We start from the raw sequence: 19,765 nt of genomic DNA on the forward strand, positions 1-19,765 counted from the left end.
GAGATCAAAACTTTCCCCTTGAGAACTGACGTGCTAAACTGCCCTCAGACAAACAAAGAAGTCATCAAGTCCAGCTCCCTGCTGCTCTCTGTGCTCTAGAGGCGTCCGGGCTGCGAGGCCTCACCATGCTCCCTCAGCTCAGCCCAGCTCCATGAAGTGCCCACTGACAGCAGAGGGCCCACAGACACCGACACTGAGAGCAGGAGATGAGAGAAACGTGCAGATCACTCACAGGAGGTGGACGTGACCACAGGGTGTGGGATAATTTGAGTGATGATGAACACCCCATCCTACCAGAAGAGGAAGTGATCTGAAGGGATTCAGTCTGTACCTCTGTGTCCTGTTTGTCCACCTGCTCCCAGCTGGCTTCAGAGAAAATCTCTGTGCTGCAGCGAGACAAGCAGTTCTGATCCAGATTGCTTTCCGAGTCGGGTATAGAAGTCTGTTGGCAAACAAACACAGCTGAACAGAACTATCCCATAATCCTACTTCCACACAAATCAAAGTTGGCCGCTTGTGGGGAGCGGTGGGGAGGGAACCTCCTGCTGAGGAAGAGCAGGCTGTGTCTGAAGGCAAGGGAGGCTGCCAACACCCGCCAGCTCCCCGTGTGACAGCAGAGGCAAACCAGCACCGAGTGGGACTGAAAGCCGAAGCAGTTTGTGAGAGGTGAGCTGCAAACAAAAGGAAATCCACCAGGTCGGGTTCTGGCCCTCTGACGTGAGGCAGAGTGGATTTCAAATCCGCTTTCTCCCATGCCAGCACTTGGAGTGAGTGACCAAAAAGCTGCTATCTGGCTCCAATTTCATAGCTGCGTTTCTTTTCCAAGGCTCCTTCATTTTCAAAATAAATACTGGTGGTGCATACATGCCCTGATGTCTGAAAAAGATCTGGAAAGTACATGCAGAATCACTCGTGGGAAACTCAGCATCTGGGCCACATGTGTGGGGGAATAACGCTGCCTTACTGCCTGGCCTGGTAGCACTGCAGTTTAACTGGCTTAAATAAAACTATGGGGAAAAAAAATCTTACTTCTTTTTGTGCCTGAGAACCTCTGGATTTACAAAGACAGTCCTCTTACTGCCAGATGAGGCAAAATCAGAAAGCAGAGATGAGGTTTTAAAACAAGTGACACCAGAAAACATCCCAGCCCCACACCTTGGCTGGAGAAGGCCCTTACACAACGCAGTGCAACAAACTAAGGCAAAACATCACATTTCTCCAAGGAATCAAAGCCACATCCAACCTCAGAGAGGCTCAGCTGAGATGGATGCTCAGAAGGAGCACTGAGTGTTGATCTCTCCAACGTAACAGCCACGAAGTCCTGAGCATTTTTCTCAACAGATGTACTGGGACTACCCAGCACCTCTGCCACTTCTGCAAAGGAAACTGAACAGGCTGAAGTTGGAAAGCTCTTCAAAATACCCTTCCCCCTCCCAGTCTCGGAGGGGCATAAAGCAAATTAAATGTGTACATAGGAAATTTTTCACGAGTATTGCACCAAGCTGGGAACTCCAGGCCAGCACTGTGTGAACACACCTAAAGACTCTCCTGCATGTCCTCACCTCCCCTCTCGTGCCCCCTGCCTCCTCCTCTGTGTCCTCACAGCTCTCCCTTCTTTTCTTTTACCTCGCTTCCAATTCTTGGCTCTGAGCTAACAGAGCAACCACTGCTGCACCCTTCCAACCCTCTGCATGCGAAGCACCAATAAGAGCTGCATTCCTGCCCCAATAAACGACACGGACATCCTTAGGAAAATGTCCTTCCCGTGAATGAAAACTAAAGCAAAGCACGTGGGTTTTTGGAGTAAGGCCAACGCAGGTATCTAAGTATGCCCAGCTAGGTGCAAATACACTGGGAAACACGCTGCTTGAAGCAAACCTCTGCTATTTTCTTGGTCAAACTGAAATACAGTGAAAATACTCATTATCAGTAATGCTGCTCATCAAGCACTCTGATTATCTGCTCGCTCCTTCTCAGAAAGACCTCGACGGTTTTACAAAACTCTGCAGGGCTACAAAAATCCCTGCCTGACCAAAGAGCCGCGGGCTGCCAATAAGGGGAGATGCAGACACGAGCAGCCCACAGTTTCCAGCAGTGGCCCCGTCACCACCTCACTTACCACTTCGTCTCCGTAATCACCGTTGAGACGCAAAGAGCTGTTCAGGAACTGGCTCTCCAGCCGGCTTTTCAGCTCCTGAAGCTGCTTCTTCAAGGTCTCCACCTCCTGCTGATGCCCAGTTTCAATCTGGCGCAGGCGCTGCTGGATGACATCGGTGTAGACGGGCATCCCATCATCATCCAGGTGGCTCCTGGCAGGTTGGTCTGGGCTGCCGGCCGCCTGCTGCTTCCCGAGATGAGTCATCATCCATTTGTGGTGCAGGTTCCTCAGGTGGAACTGCGCGGAGCTGCAGCTCGCTGCGGAGACCTGCCGGCTCAGGGAGATCTTCATCCTCCCATCCTCCCCGTTCACACAGTGCCCGTTTGTCGCCTGGTATTTCTGCACGATGCCCAGCCCTGCAGGCTTCTCTGTCATCTTGTTCTCAGGCTCCAGCTCTCCGTTACACACCACCTCATCTTTACATTCAGCTAAAGGCAAGGCACAGGGGGAAGGCATTGGGACGTGGGTGCTGCCGCTACCAGAAGTCCTGTGTGCTTTTGTGCCCAGTTTCTGAAGTTCTATCACGCTCTCCCCCTCTGGCCTGTTTTCAGTAATTCGCGAGAGCTCGTCAGCACTGTTGTCCATCAGATGGGCTCTGTGGCACGGGCCCCTGGGAATCAGCTCTTGCTTTGCTTCATTCTCTGTTAAGGTCTCTGTAGAACTCTCGATGTTGGATGTTCTCACCTCCTGCAGGCTTGTCAGAGGTAACAGAAGGCCGGCATGTGATACGCTGTGCAGGCTCTCTCCTTCTCCTTCAGGCTTGCCCACACCTTCCTCCACATTCTTTTGAGCGTCTCTATTTACAAAACTCTCCAAAGGAACAGTCTGTAGTCCTTTCACCTGAGGTAACTTCTGGATAGTGTTACTGAGATCAGTGTGCTCCTCCTGGTGTCCTTTAAGCTCACAAGCACCTTGTGAAAGCGGACATGGATTGTTCATTACCATACCTTTATCCTCAGCCTTTTCGCACAGCTCACTGACATAGCCACGTAGATTTTCAGTTCTCTTCTCCTTGTCCAAGGCAACCTCATCCCCTTTACCTGCAGTCTCTAGGCTGCCCCTCAAGTGCTCCTCCAGAATGACATCCTCTTTAGTGGCCTCCTGCAAAATGTTCTCCATCTGCCCCTCCGCCACACCGGCTGCTACAGAAAGCTCTGCTCCCATCAGAGCTCTGCCCTGCTTGCTCAGGCCATCCCCATCAAACGGATCATCCCCAGGGTTCCCAAGGCTGCTCAGCTCCAGGGACCTGCGGTGCTCCTGCCACTTCTCGTTCAGGCTGGGGTCACTGCTACGCCGGTTGCTTGGAGGCACACTGCTGTCACAGGCTGTCGTCAGATTGTCAAAGGATCTTGTCTTTGGTAACCTACACAAGTACAAGCAATCAGAATCCAAAGTCAGGGTGGTTTTTTTTCTGTTGGTTTTTTTTTGTTTGTTTTTTTAAGTTCAGTTACTATGGCTTAAAACCTCCCCTCCGCAATTAGGATGTCTGTGCAGTATTATCCAGGAGCACAGTTGGACCATCTGTAGTGCAAAGCTGCTTCAGAACTTTGCTGTTTGCCAGTAGGAAAATCTGTTGAATCAGACTTCAAACATTCCCAGATCCCTTTACCACAAAGCACAGATGCTTACAGTCTGGTCACACCTCCTAATTAACATGTGCAAAGAATCACTTCACCAAAAAAAAAAAACCCAAAACCAACAAAGCAAAGAAAGTTATGCAACAGGAAAAGAACTGAAATTCGAGTCGGCCAAATAAAAGCTTATATCCAACAAAGCCAGGCAATGCCCACAGCTTAACTCATTTCCTAATCTCTCAGATTCCATATATTTGTTATGCTCTGACCTCTGAAACTTAACAGCTTTCAAACCTGAAACAAGGAAAGACTGCTTTCGGTCAGTGAGTCAAACAGCCCACAGATACGCCTGTGAAAAACACTTCCCTCCCACAAATATTCTCCTCTTAATATCCCACAATATTCTCTATTGATCTTACTTTACAGGATGGGATTTCTGAGCTCTAGGCTCACCTGCCCAGGGGCTGATCTTCAGGGCTAGAGCCTGGAACAGGGTATGGGGCACAGGTGTCATCAGCAGGCGTAGAGGGGGAAGAACAGGGCAGGTAAACAGCACTCCAGAGCATTAAATTACGCACATGGCACACTGGGTACAGCACCTGAGAGAGAAAAACACACACATTTGTTCAGAAATTGCAACTGCTTGCTCCCAGGGTGTAAAAATGTGTTCAGAGCTGACTGGGATAGTCCTGGGTTATTATTCAGGTTTGCAGCTGGGAGGCTGTGTCAGATCTCTAGATAGTTCAGGAGGCCTGTGAGCAGCTATGGCACTTTTAATCAGCTACACTTGGAGATGTAATTATCTTCTCTTTCAGAGGGGGAGCTTGAGGCATAACAATGCTGGCTTTCAACTTCCCGTGAATGAATTACTGCCTGCATATGTGCACTGTGTGAATCTACACCTCAATAATGCTGCTGGGCAATTTGAAGTGCAGAGGAATTCAGCAGCCCATAGCAGAGCTTTCCCTGTGCTTTGTACTACAGCGTGCCATACCAGAGCTGAACTCACAGCCTCTTTCTAGGGCTCCAATTCATCAAAGCTAACCCTGTCTTTAAAGGAAGCACTCACATGTGAAAAATTAAGTACATGTAGAAATACTTCTGCTGAACAGGCAGCCTGCTCTTGAAAGGGATTCCTTGACTGTGGAATATGCTTTCTGTTACGTTTCAGTTTAAGAACGCCTCGAGTCTCTCTATCAATTTCACTGTTTTTGCAAGCAGCTTTCTTTGGGAAAAGCAGGGAGAGGCAGAGAGCAGCCAGGGGGTTCAGAGGGAGGATGAGGGGCAGCTCAGTTTGAGGACTGCTGCTCTTAGTGACCACGGTTTTAGAACAGATGTGGCCACATCAGTGAGGCAACGCTGAAGTAAAACAAGGAAGAAATGAAGACAAGATAGGAAATCAGTAAAACTCTTAAGAACACACAATTTATCCCAGTTAGTTTATTATGGTGTGCTATTTACCAGAGCAGCCCAAGTCACCTGGACCCCACCTGCAGTGCAGCAGGTAAAGGGAGCCCAGGGACAGAGCAGCTACCTGGCTGCACTGCCTGAGCTGAGGGTGCCCTGAGCTCCTCCTGGCTAAAGTCACTGCTGTGCTCAGGGAGCACTCAGATGCACCCACGACTCCAGAAGCCCTCACCATCTGTATTTATCTGCAGTGCCTCATGCTTTCAGCTATCACACCCGCTCTGCTGATGGCAACGCCAGGCTGGAAAGTCTTGAAAGGCTCTCTGTGATGCTGCCTGTCACCATGACAGATGGATCTGCACACAGACTGAGCACAGGATGCAGGTATGGCGTCCAGAGGAGACGGGCAGAGATAAAGGGCTGATGTGAATACTGAATTCATCCTTTTCTAGCAAATGCAGACAAATTCTTTCCTGCTAAGCCAAGTTTTAATTTTCCTCAGAGGAACAACCATAAGCTGCATCCATCAGATGCAAAACCACAGCACAGCCCTTACAGGTAGGTTTGTGGTATCTGATGTTACATTAACAAAAAGCATTTAAATATTTTTAAGAGTCTTTGCTGTCCTTGTCACCGTGATCTCTGATGACTGGTTGTTTACATGCCATGCCTACCACAGTGCAGCTCTAAACGCCCTTCCATCAAATACAAAGGAAGGTAATTGCAAGCCCTTCCTGGATGGGAAGCTTCAGTGAGCCAGAGTGAAAATGTGAAAGTATTACAAGAAACACAAATATGCCAAATGATTCTAGTTATATTTTCTGTGTCTATATTAAACTTAAATCTAAACAGTGTCTGGGTTTGTATGTCATTTTATGACACTTCTCTGACACAGCTTAATTCTCCAGAAAGGTCTATCTGTCAAACACAGAAATGTCAGTAATAGAAAAATGCTTCCAGCACAGAGAAATTTCTGAGATTGCATCTGACATTCCTCAGATACAAGCAGACCTGATGCAGGACCTGAAACATAAAACTGAACAGAGCATCCAGTTTAAATATCGAAGAGGAGAGCTGAGGTGCTTCCAGAAGGGTGTTCTATCCCTGCATGTACTCGTGGGGAGTGAACCTGCACGATGTCCCACTGCTGCAGGCTGGGTATTGCACTGTGGGACACACTATGAGAGCATCAGACCTGGGAGTCCCCTGAGAGACAGAGACTCTCCATGAGGTGGGTAAGAAAGGATACGTACAGATTCTGACTGGGAGGAGTAGAGCAGGTTCTTGAAGGCTTTGTTTGCTGCCCGCAGCAAAGACCAGACAGAACAGGTCCGTTCCTGAGTGTGTTTTTCTCCTCTTTCTTTCGCATTGTTGCACAGGAATGTACCAAAGAGGCAAGAGTAGGTGTGCTGCACCAATTTGACCTGCAGAGACCAATACAGATACAGTCATATGGCAGAAGACATCAGCTTAATGCAAGAATGCTTCAGAAAAAAGAAACCTTTCCTTCACAGAGCAATGCATTCCCTTCCCAAAGACCGATATATCAAATAAACCTGGAATTTTTTCTGTGTCTCCTTAAGAATTAATTGCAAAAGGATTTACGTATAGAGGCACCTTTTAAAAACTCACGGAAAAATTGCAAAATATAAAGACAAGTAGTGGTTCATACTCATGTATAAAAGTCTTGCTAATTTAAAACTCACAGACCTGAAGAAGTTATAAACCATTAATGCAGCAGCAGAAAGACAAAGAATGGTGGGAATAAGTGTTAATTTGTGTCGGTGCAGATGTGCACAGCATACATCCTAATCATTATTCACTCCATACTGTGCTCAACGCCTGACCAAGCAGCTTAACACGAACCCAACTTTAAGTACCCGAATAATCCCAGCAGTCCCAGAGGCTGTGCACAAACAGACTGGGGGTTTTGCTGTAAGGCAGTGAGAACATTAAAGGTAATGTTCACACACAGCTCCCATCGATTAGCAGTGAGCTAGGGGAGCTAATTATAATCTTATGTATCCTATTTCACAACTGAGCTAAGCTTGGGCTGTACATAAACTCAGTTACACGGCCGAGCTGGCAAGCAGTAATGCAAGTCATCTACAATCACAGCAGTGTGCTTTAAATCTGTAGTGGATCAGACATTCCACAAAAGCCTTTATTCCTCAGGTTACTAGTTCTGCAGGCAGCGAGTCCACCTCCCAGAGACCCGCATTCTGGCCTTAAAAACTGGCTTTGACAACCCCAAGCAAATTTCTAATAAGAGAGCTCTCCCCTTCCAAAGAAAATAAACACATCCTGTACATTTTCAGCAAAGAAAGAAAAATCGAATGGAAAGGTGAAGAGAAGGTGTGCTTAGAAGAGTTATCTTCAACATCCAAAGAGATCAAAGTCAAGGGAAGTTTATACTGTCAGTAAACAATTTTATGTTGCGTGGATGTTTTACACTGAACTTCTTTCAGCAACTCTTCAGTGAAACGATTAAATTCATATCATTTGTTTCATCCTTTAAAGTTTAAAAGAAGCCCTTAAGGGCCCTGCTTCTGTTTTAAGAGTGAACAAACCCCAGGCTCCACAAGTACACAAGTATTTTTGTCGCTCATCGGGGCAGCTTTCCCATTTCCTTTATCGGGCCGAAGATATCCTGTCACAGGTAGGTGGGAAAATCAAAAACCCCTCAGGGCTCTTCAGTATGTTTGCACTGGGTGAGGAGCAGTCTATAAAACAGCAAGCTCTCAAGCCACAACTCACAAGGAATGCTTCGTTAAACTCGAAAGAGCAGGGGAACTGCCTCTGGAGCTGATGGACGCAGTCCAGCCACTGCAAAAACACCGGGCAGCGCTCATTGAGGTCATCCGAATTCTCACCATGGCCACAGCGATCGGCAAACTTGTGGCCAAAATCCAGCCACTCCATCTCCACCAGCACCTGGAAACCCTGCAGAAATACAAGTACAGATGAAAATTTCCTCTCTGCTTCTTTCTTTCTTTTTTTTTTTAAAAGTCTGAGACTCGTGGAGCTCATCTTACTGCTGTGTCCCCACTCCTGACTTCCCTTCAGAATTAGTCCCCATCTCTTACCTCCTCTCCTTTATCCAATACCTCTATTTTCTTAAAAGCTGCACAGTGAAATTAGGACTGAAATGAATTCCCAAGCTCACATGGACAGGAAAGGGAATAAGACAGACTACTAAGTCCTCTGACTCATGAGGAAGCAGACCTTGACATGAGAGCTATCTCAAGGCAGGGGAGAACAGGAACTTCAAATCTTGATTCAAACCCAGATAATGGTAACCTTCACTTGGATATAAAGGGAAATCTTAATGCTCTCCTTTGAAAAGAAAGGAGAGATCTTTCTGTCAAAAAAGAAAATAATTCAACCATGACAAGACATCCACACTCACAGAGATTGCTTGCCTGCATGTGTATCAAATGTAGCACAGCCATAAAGGTCAGACTGCACAATTTCTCATGCAAACTCAAAGGGCAAAGCACACTCCAAAAGTGTCTACTGAAGAACCTGGCTGTGACACCCAGTCTTACAGGACCTAAAATCTACGTTAGAAAGGTTTTGCTTCTTAGTGGCACACTTCTGCACCAGAGACAGAGCAGAGTGTTTTGACCTGGTGGATGCTGACCTCTAGAACCCATGTGAAAAAGGATCTGAGAAAGTCTCCACAATTTCCTCAGAAGGGCACTGCTACAGTTTCAGTTCCTTGCCCACATGTATGTGAGGGTTTCAACACCAGCTTATAGCACGGTGCACAGACACACACTTCTGTTCTAGACAACAAAGGCATCTTGCACGTGGGCTGACAGATGGAATCTAGCCATCACATATCCCACAGTGCTGAAAAGCCATGGAAGAAAAAAATCAGGCTGAAAAAGCAAGTGTTATAACTAAGTGACAAGGGATAATGGAAGAAATGAAACTGGAGAAATATGTAGTTAAGAAAACTAGAAAAGAGAAACAGAGAAAGGCTTTGCATCAGCAGTTGGCTGAGAATCCGCAGCTGTGCCAGAAGCACTCCGTATTGCATGTTCCTAAGCTAAATATGGGGAAAGGAACACCATGACAGGGCAGCTATTGAAAAGAGGAAAAACATAATCTGCTCCTGAATTACAGACTGTATTTACACCTACACGTAACTGCATCTGCAGACTGCTGTTAGTAACTCCTGCTAGCTCCTGCGCTGCTTCTCGTTGAAAATTCTGTAATTATTTTTTAATACAAAATTCCTCGGAAAGGAACCCAAACTCAATAAAGGCCTCCTTCATTACCAGATGGCTTACAAACCTCTGTGGTCCTGTAGTAGGGATCTAGCAGCAGTTTGGCCAGAGCCACAATCTGGGGGGTTCGGTCCCAGCCGTCCGAGCAGTGCACCAAGACAGGTCGCTGGTCTCGGTCCACAGCATGAACCACAAGCAGTGCAGATTTCAGAAGCACAGACAAGTGCTGCAGCCATTTGGTGCTCTCCAGAGCTGACAACCAACTAGAAGAAAACAAACAAGGACAATCTTTGCTCTTTTAAAATGCTTCCAGGTTTGAATCTCTGATTTCATCAAATCAAGGCACAACCATTATTAAGTGTGTACTTTAATAAGCTGCGAATGTCATCGCTGATTATTTGTCATTTACATTTTGCTGAGACCTTCCCTGAGCTGTAAGAAACAAAGCCTTGCAGTCCACAATCAGGCTGCAGCAGTTGCCCAGATACGTGCCTAGCAGATCAGCAGCAGAGGCCATGATAAGCACCATGATAAGTAACGGTTACTTCCAGCAGCCCTGTACTGATCCCCTTCTTCCCAGCTGAGGATTCAGGCCGCACTGCAGCCCTGCTGTCAGTGGCAGATCTTGAGGCTCTGCCATATCATCAGGACAACTCTGCTGTGCAGTGGAGGTTTGGATCCTCTGAGCTGCCTCTGCCATCACGCACATCTCAACTACTTTCCGAGGTGTGCTGAGGTGCCTGAGAATCACAGCACCACCGAGGTTCTCCTACCAGCTCAGCAGTAATGGCTATTGTGGATCTACTGTGAAACCATAGTTTTACATTTAGCAACAAATTCAGAACAGGGAAGTGGTAGGGGAGACAGGACCGGTGCAGCCGCAGTGTCCTAATGAAGATCCAGCCTCAGAAGCCCCTGAGGTGATGCACCACTAGAGGCTCATCACCCCATAGCACTGAAGGGCTACATTCCCTGAAAAGCCCCCACAGCTGCATGAAGCATGTGGAACAGCACTAGAATACTCTGAAGGAGAGGCAGGCTGCAAAGATCAAAGATCCAGGAAGCTCAGATTAGAGTAAGTGCTAGCACTCAGAAACCCGTTTGAAAGGAATAAGATTCCAGGAATAAAATTCAGGGCTAAAATATAATTCCCAATCTCATTTTCTAGATTTACTTCAGTGAAAATACTACAACAAATTCTACAAAATGAAAAACACAGCTTTGCATTTTTGCACAGGAAAGTCAGTAAGAGGAAAAAACATAACTCTTGAACATCAGTTTACAAAACAGCAGGGGAAAAAATATAGAAAGATGTAAATAGAGGCAAAAACCACTGAACAGCCACTTACTTTCCTGGGTCTGGCATCTGCGTGCAGAGCAGACGCAGGGACTGAAAGCTCTTCCGGATGGAATGAATGTTTGCCATTCCCATGAACACTACTTCACAGTTTGGATAATACTCTGCAGGGAAATACCGAGAGAGAGAGAAGAAACTAAAAACTATGCTTAGCTTAACTTCTAAAAGAAGCTTCTTCACAAGAACAAACCAGTGGTACTATGGGCAGATGAAAGAAGCTGTTTACAAATATTCTGTAATGAAAAACTAATGCCTGGACTTCAGTGGGTGTTCCAGACATTACAGCACATCAAAACAGGAAAGAATTAGCAAAGTGTTTCTGTATCTCTTTTCAATGTTTTGCTTCACATTACAAAAGGCAGAGCACAAACCTGTGGGAATAGTGCTACTGCTGGTGGTTACAGAATGTTTTTATGCAGACTGAGAAGCATAGGATACATTGAACTGATAATCTGTGGACGTTCCTACGTTTGGTAAGCTAATTTCTATTTCTCATAGGAGTTATGGTTTTGCTTTCACAGCCGCTCAGGAAGGCTGAAAGGTCACTTCAATCCTTCTGTGCTGAATTTCTCTACTGCAAGGAACATGCAACACCTGAGAGATCCTCAAAGTTAGGAGAACAGAATTACTGAGCATGCCTTCAGATGCTGCTGCAGCCTGTACTCAGACAACTGCTCTGCTGGGGAAGCAGCAGCAGCACAGTCAGTGGCCACGAGTGGACTGAGCTTTGTTGTGTACTATTGCTTCTATTTGCACAAAATGATGACATGACAGCAATAAATGACCTCTCCTACAGCAGAAAAAGAATTATGAATTAGAATGGGATACTGATTGCTTGTGTAAGAAAATCCAGTATTCTCTTAGAAGAGTGTGCCTTCTACCATTTGATTTCCCAAATGTTAACGAGCCCAACAAATTCTGGCCCAAACCAGAACATCCTGTTAGTGATAAAAGAAGGAACTGCAGTCCAAAATGACTGACAGCACCAGACTAAGTATTTCTGCAATTTTTACTGAATGATGTTATAAATAGCACAAAACAAATATAACTGAGATAAATGTTACACTTGGGAATGAAGTAAACTTGGCGATTCCTGGGAAAAAAAATATCAGTGTAAATAAAGCACTTAACACAAGTCAAATGCACTGGAAGTGACACTGAAGCTGCCTGGACATTTCCTACAAAGCATTCAAGAATGGATAGACACGAGGAAAATTAACCTTACTACACTTTGCTTTCCATTTTGCAGTTTTACTCTGCGATGACGACGAGTTATTCATTCATTCTGAGGTGTCAAATGGAAAATTCATCTCTTCTTCTGGTGTTCATTTATCAAAATGCAGCTATTGCAGCAAAGACCAACCCAGGAATACATGGCTGAAATAGCTTTTGTTACCTTATCAACAATTTGTTGGGTTGTTTTTTTGTTTTTTTTTCAGATTATCCAGCCATGGTATTTTAACAGACTGTATTTGCATCCAACAGCAATAAAATAATTTCTTTGTATCATCAACGATTAGCAAGTGCCAAAGAATACAGAAAGTGATAAATGTGAATGTATGAGAAATGCAAGATGGATTAGGATTTCAGTTGCCTCGGGTTACAGCATAAATGCTTACAAATATTTCAGCTTTACAAAAATTGTTGAAAAGTTGTATTCTGCACAACCATTCTGGAACACTGCTATCCTTTGCAGTTAACAGTTTTCAAAGTTTGCTCAGTTTTCCAGACACGAGCCCAGTGGATGCGTTTGTCTCACCCTAGTTTGTGTATTTGACACAGCAGGGGAAAGACAATCAGCACAGTCCAGCATACACTGAGCCCTGTTACCAGCTGGTTTTGTTCTCTAAGAAGGCCGAGAGTTAAAGCTGTCCTTCTGAAGGGCTGTGTGACAGCTGCCACGGTCCAAGATTTTCTTCTAGATGAGCAGTACGTGCATCCATGCAGTCTGTTAGATATGCACTACCTAAGTGTATCACTGTAATTATAGTCCAACAAATGGTTTTGATCAACTTAATACAAAAACGTGAAGAAGCACTGCTTACCTGGGCACTCACAGCCTCCACCCTTGGCTCTGTTAGCCACAGCTGCTGCATAGGACCGTGCATCTAAGATCAAAAGCTTCTGAGGCTGTATTGCCAAACTCTCTGCTCCCGAGGCGTTAGAGATTGAGGAATCTGGGGGAGAAGATATGCAACTGAAGAATAACTAAAGGGATGCTCTGGCATTGTTTGCAGCCATGATTCACTCAAATCCCACAGCGCGTATGCACTGTGCACACAGAAATCAGAGAATGCCTCATTAAATACAAGGGATACAATCTGTTACAGCACACAGAGGAGATGAAGCTTTATATATAAAGCTCTGCCTTTTACAGAAAAGGAACAGTGGCAAACCTACCGAATTCCACATCAGAGAGGTCTCCTCCATTGGAGAAATCTCTTGAACAATTTCCATTCATTAGTTTGTTACTGTTGGACCTTGAATCTGAGGCACAGGCTTTGGCTACAGACTGGACAAGGTGCTCATCATCTGCATTCCTCCAGCCCCACCAACTGACCTCAGGTTGTCCACAGCGGGAAATGACTGCTCCATTGCTCTGGTGCCTGAAAATGTACAGAATAGAAAGAGTAAGTGCATAACTTGAAAGGTCAGGATGAAAAACACAGAAAAGTTAAACAGCTCCCTCCAGCATTTTAATTCCTGTTGGGGAACCTATAGCTCAGCAGTTATCCCCAGTCTGTGATTCAGTGGACAATGCATTCCACATGCTTCACTTCAAAACGCTGCTGTAACCACACATTCACTGAAAGGTAAAAGTCAAAGCTGAGGTTGGTAATGGAGAACAAAGCATTTTCCTTCTTAACATTGCTGCCTGTTGGCCAGTAAAAGCTGGGGAATATTTCAGAACAACAGGCTGCCATAAAGGGCTATTCAACACCTGGCTAGTCAGGTCTACAGCTGCAGTATGACAGACTAAATGTGAAAGTTCAATTTAGCTCGTGCTAAATTATACAGCTAGAAAGGAGTAAAACCAGAGGTTCATGCTTTGATGAGCTTTTTGTTGTTAAATCAAAACATTCTACTAATTGAATCTGGGAAGAATGTTATGATTTTGGTATGAAATGGCAGAATGCAGCACCCTTCTGTCTGATGATATTTAACACCAAGCAGAACCAACTTGCACACTGATGGTATCCGCTTCCAAGCACCATCTGTGAAGCACCAAAGGCAGTCCCTGAACACTTTGTAGAACCAAGTTATTTTAGGCACTACTGCACTAGTTTCTCTGAATGCTGAACATCTGCAGTTTTGCTCATTCTGAAGATTGCTGTTAGTGTTTGTTAGGAAAGAGTGACATTCCATCTTAATATAAACTTGAAAAAAAAAAAAAAAAGATTTAAAAACCAACCAAGACCTCAAAATGTCACCCCCCTAAGCTTCTCAGCCCTGCCTCCCCCACTTCTCAGATTCTTCCCCTCCTGAGGTTCCACTAGGTGTGGTTTTCTCTGTTCCTCCCCCCTCTGTGTGTTTCACCTGCTGCCTCTCACACCAACCACATCCTGCAGGAGAGCACCAGCAGCACTGCTCTCCTCCATGTGAGCACCAGTCTGGTGCCAGGCTGGTAACGAAGTGCACAAGCACATAAACTTTTCTGTGGATACCTAAGTAGCAATGAAAAAGGAAAAACTGCTTATTAACTGAACATTTTTCTTCTAAAATGGGATATAAACTTTAAGTACTCTATACACTGATGAAACTTCAGAGGACTGGAAAATAAGAGAGAAGTCTATCAAATATATATGTTTTTTAAATGCCTTAAGAATTATTAAGCATTATTATTTTTTTAATTGACTACACAAAAAGAACAGATGTGAAGTAATTGAAGAGTATCCAACCGCTGCAAACATGCTTTGGAAAACAGACGAGACACTTATCATTATAATCTTCTCTTAAAAAAAAAAGGTGTTCTGAAACATCACCGCTTAATTCTCGCTCGCTGTCCCCATGCTGACACATCCCACTGCTGCCAGCAGAACACGCAGCTTCCCATTCACTGCAGTGCTTACACATGGCTTCTGCACCATCCTCCTTGACGTGCCCCAGACACAGGACCTCAGCCACACAAGAAAGGCACTGCAGCTGGGGATGCAAAGGAAGAGCAGAGCCATGACTCTGCTCAAGCCAGGTGGTGACTGAGTGGTGCCAAGGAGTGGGACACAGGAGGTGTCACTCCCTGCCTTACAGCCCGTCAGAATGACTCTACCCACTTCCCCACCTGCTCTCCCTTCTGTTTCAATGACCTGCAGACACACATCCCCCCAACAAAGGTGTGTTTAGGCAGTGCCCTCCTTGCTCAGGAGCACCAGTGGAAACACAACCTCCACATCCCTAGAGTTAAGTGCCAATTGTTGTGCCTAAATGTTATGCTGGAGGAAAAGAAGACGGAGTTTTCCTGCAGACAAACTGACCATCCCAGCCTCAAGTCCACCAAGTGCTGTTTGACTGCACAGAGGTAAGGGTGAGCTGAATCTTTAAGCAAATAGGACCAGAGGGAATGGTTTCAAGCTACGGCAGGGGAGATTCAAGCTGGACATTAGGAAGTATTACTTTTCAGAAAGGGTGGTCAGGCACTGGAATGGGCTGCCCAGGGAGGTGGTGGAGTCGCCGACCCTGGGGGCGTTCAAGGAAAGACTGGATGTTGTGTTGAGGGACGTGGTTTAGTGGGAGCTACTGGTAATAGGTGGATGGTTGGACTGGATGATCTTTTAGGTCTTTTCCAACCCTGGTGATTCTAAGATTCTATGACTCTAAATTTACAGTTGGCCTTGAGAGTCCTGAACAGGAAGAAGGCCCATCCACACCAACACATCTCACCTTTTTTCTCTCTGTAACCAATTTATTGGGGTGCTCAGGTGTCAGAAATTGGTTTATAATCTGCAGCCAGAGCTCAGCACAGCCACGTGTCAGAGCAGTGCAGGGAGCAGCAGCAGGCTGCCCCACACCGCTCATTCGGTGTGAACATCAGGTTAAGACTTGCTGCTGAAAAACTTAGAATTCTAAAGTATTTGGTGATATTGTACTTTAAGTACTTCTCATAGCTCTTTTGTAATGGTTTCATATAAAATTCTTTCACTGAGAGGAAGCAACTGACACGCTGCATTAACAGAAGCAAAGGAAAAGCAATCTGAATGCCACGGCATTTACAACAGGTGCCAGCCAGCTCCACGCAAAGGAAAATGGATGGCTGTTGAAATGAACTGCCTTCCAGAGGCAGAACTATTGATAAAAATTTAGTTGAGCAAAAAATATATGCCACTCACTGAGAGGCCGCCTAGCTCCCTGGTACGCTGGCACAAATAACAAGGGAAAATAAAACATCATTATATATGCAATAATTCTATTCTGAACACCTAGATAAGCTCATTTACTCTCCCATATGTTCTCTGGGATTTCATTACCACCTACCTGCAGGATCATTTTCACAGAATCATAAACAGTTATATTTTCATCTCCTGGCTCTCGCCTCCCATTTATACCCTGAATATCAGAACCACCAGGACTGGAGCTGAGCTCGCTGATGGCTGTGAAGCCCTAATAGTCCTAAGCAGAAATCAGCAAACAATTCTATTTACAGTAATGCTGCAGGAAAACAAACAAACAAAAAACAGCAAATAGTTTAAGTGTGATTCTGAGGTCCCTTGGGATGGACCTGAGGATAAGGTGGAATCATTCACACTGCAGTAGCAAAACAAAAAGAGAATTAGAAATATTAAACCAAACCTTCCACCCAGACCTTCTAATCTCCTAGAGACACAGTAACATGTAGCCTCCAGACGGGAAAATAGAAGGTCTGTAGTTTATTAGTCACTCAATAACTATAAAAACCATTATAAAGCACCATATAACTGTATGATGTACAACCCACCTCTGCATAAGCTTAATCTTTCTGTTCAAGCAACCTTTTGAGTACAACAATAAATCCACCAAGTCTTTGCAACCACAAGGAGCAGCAATAAAGGTCTGCACAGCTCCCTGCACAGCACAGCTTACCTACTGGTGCTTGCAACCAAAGAAATCATGACTGTAATTCACCAAAGTAATTCAGCAGGTACGGTACATGCAGAGTTCTGGTTACCTCTGCTTCCTGTGCTGGCAGAAGCACTGCCTGCATGGGCAACAACCTTTAGCAGTGTGACAGACCCAAGGGCACCTCCAACACAGCTCATTTCTCAGTAGGTTCTCAGGAGTTCATAATAATGTTTGTGTAATGTGGATGAAGTCCCCTGCATTGTCTCATTCATTAAAACTCCCAAAGGCTTCTTCCTAACACTGATTTTCTGGGACCAAAGACAGGTAAGCTACAGAACCTGTTCCAGCCCAGATTCATCTGCCTCAAGACGTGCCTGGATTTTCAAACAGGCAAGCACTGAGGGAAACTGCAGAAGCTGGGTGTCACATTTTTCTGGAAATATGATCATCAAATGGAAGCAGTGCTCCTAGGAGCACAGGGAAATGCAATCTTGGAGGAGTATTTTTTGAAGTCTGCCTCTGAACTCAGCCTGTTCAACTTCCCAGACTCTGGATACTGCCACAGCTTTTGAATGCTTTACGAGAGCAAAGAGGTTTTTGTAGCCAAGTGTCTGCCTTGCTGCTGCCTCATCCCAGCACTCAGGAAATATCTGAGACTTGTTACTGGGTGTATTTAAAACATTATTACTTTCTTCCCTGAAGTCAAGCAATAAGAGCAGAGTTATTAAATGCGATCAATAAATAATGAAATCAATAGTCCCCAAATCATTCAACAGATAATTATGCTGAATGAGCTTTTGCCCATTACTCCCTCAAAAGTAAGGAAAAAAAGCTGCCTTTATGTCACATATATAAAGGGAGAACTATATATGGATTTCCAATCACACGGATCATCAAGCAGCAGCTGATTTGGCTTCTATTGGAGTGCAGAACAATGAAGTGAATGTCTCAAAAATCTATTACTAAGTGTCAAGATAAAGGGAAAAAGAAACCAAGAAAGGGAAACTTTTCTCTCACTGGAACAAAGATACAAATGAAATATTGTGTTGTAATTTAACATATGTAGACTCATCCGAGCAGTCGAATATTAATGGCAGCAACTGAACAATTTCACTCAGTGAGGTCTTTCAACCATTTAAATCACCATCCCATAAACCTCCAGAACGCAGCTGTACCCAAGAAGCTCAGGAAGCCATTGCTTCTCCTTGTAGTGAGAATGGAGGCAATGCTTCCCCGTGTTAAGTGTGCCCAGTTACGTGACAACTGCATCAAGGGCACAAAGCTCTGAAATAAGGTGTTGGAAGCTGGATACAAAACCGTACATAAATTCCACTGCTCTCTTTTATACATACAAACACTTATGTAGTACCACAACAATCAACTACCTATGTCTAAAAAAATCAGCATATACTGGAAAACATTTTTCCCATCACAGAGTGAACGGAAGATGGGGGCAATTCCTGAATGTTTGAGAGGCTGCCACCACTGCATCTCTTGAGGGAAAAAAGGAGGAAACACAGGAGGATTCAAAACCATCCGTTTGCTGCTACAACTGATTTGTTCTCCACTCATGGAGCAGAAATTCTTATCCTTTGTAAATGGTGCTTCGCAGCCTATCCTTAACTCTTGTGTGCCTGCTCCTCTGACCGAGGTCATACAATTCTGTCTACTTTACTGGCCTCTAAATTTCGCTTGCAACTCAGAAAACAGCTCTTCTCTATTTCGAAGAACGGATGAGTGGGCAGATTTAATGGAACTCTCAGTATTTGCTATGTTTATAAAAAATCAGATGACAAAGAATTGAAGAGATTTTAAACATCTATGGGAGGATACGAGTACAAAGGTCCCAGAATACTTGGAAAAAAAATCTGAAATATTTCTTACTAAATAAGCTGCTAACAGATGTGTCAGAAAAGCAGTTATCCTATGAACAATTGCTGGACTTACTTTAAGGAAAAAGCTGCCTGATTAAAGCTATATAAAATACGTAGAGGGGACTAACAAATGCATTATTTTGTAAATGAGTTTTAAATAATTCTAGGATTTGTTCTTGTTTATAGTGCACAGATTGAGTTTTCTCCTTGTGTTTCTTTTCTGCATGACTCTTCTTCCAAAAGGCCAGGTGAGAACCAAAGAAAGATGGCAGGAGTACCTAGCTAGAGATGCTACTTACCATTTCTTCAGCTGCATCAATTTCTCCACCTTACATTTTTTCATTTTCATATTTTCAAAATACATAACTACCTTAACTGAGATGCTGCCCTATGAATGCCTTGCAGGACACACAATGCTGAGTGCTACCACAACACATCTGGAATTAAAAGATACAAACCATTATTCACACTCAGACTGAACACGTCTGTCTTACTTCATAAACGGCTTGACAAGAGCCAATATGTGCTGCTGTGCACACACTCTTGGAGATTTAAATAGGTACAAAGTGATGTATACGTGCAAGTAGCAAACAGAGACAAAACCCCCAAAACCATCAAGGTGAACACATCACACTTGGCTGTCATTTAATCACAGGTCTGAATTTCCTTCCTTGTACAAAAGCTCCCTGGCATCCTTGTCTGAACTGTTAGGATGACTTGCTTCCCAGGTCCTATTCTGCTCATCCACACAAACTGCCTCTGGGATCCTTCTGGAGCAGAGCAGCAGAAGCCCAGAGTGGATAACTGAGCAGATCAGCTTGGGTATGGCTCCCACAGGCAGTGCAGAGGAGACTGTGCCAGGTTTTGTTGCCTCTTTCTAGCTCCCCAGTCCTACCTTGGCAGGTCCTGGGCCTGAATGAATCATCCCTCCACATCATGTTATACACACAAGAACAAGGCAAGATGTGAGGTAGGCCTCTAATTGCTTTGAATATACAATAAAACTCCCAATTTAAAAGATCCTTAACACTTTCATTAAAGACTGTCCAGCTCGGTGAGCGGACATTTCACGATAAGCCAAGACTCATGGTTCCAAATTATTTCAGCTTTTATTTGCTAGAACATCT

General features: G+C 44.7%; 1 protein-coding gene across 5 annotated transcripts in view; it reads right to left on the minus strand.

Annotated features, from left to right (window-relative positions):
* MTMR3 (myotubularin related protein 3) overlaps positions 1-19,765 on the minus strand; it is a 73,483-nt gene that overhangs the window by 5,379 nt on the left and 48,339 nt on the right. For 3 of the 5 annotated variants that reach the window (XM_085238829.1, XM_010720415.4, XM_085238828.1), the window contains 9 exons: positions 13,132-13,337; positions 12,777-12,908; positions 10,724-10,835; positions 9,442-9,637; positions 7,897-8,082; positions 6,393-6,563; positions 4,186-4,331; positions 2,120-3,521; positions 332-442 (listed from right to left, as the gene is read on the minus strand). In XM_085238829.1, coding sequence (XP_085094955.1) covers positions 332-442; positions 2,120-3,521; positions 4,186-4,331; positions 6,393-6,563; positions 7,897-8,082; positions 9,442-9,637; positions 10,724-10,835; positions 12,777-12,908; positions 13,132-13,337 — 2,662 coding nt within the window. The remainder of the gene's footprint in view (positions 1-331; positions 443-2,119; positions 3,522-4,185; positions 4,332-6,392; positions 6,564-7,896; positions 8,083-9,441; positions 9,638-10,723; positions 10,836-12,776; positions 12,909-13,131; positions 13,338-19,765) is intronic. The other 2 variants (XM_010720417.4, XM_010720416.4) reach the window with 1 other exon arrangement.

Source organism: Meleagris gallopavo, chromosome 17 (genome assembly GCF_905368555.1).
Source record: "Meleagris gallopavo chromosome 17, MGAL_WU_HG_1.1, whole genome shotgun sequence".
In the NCBI taxonomy this organism is placed as follows: domain Eukaryota; kingdom Metazoa; phylum Chordata; class Aves; order Galliformes; family Phasianidae; genus Meleagris; species Meleagris gallopavo.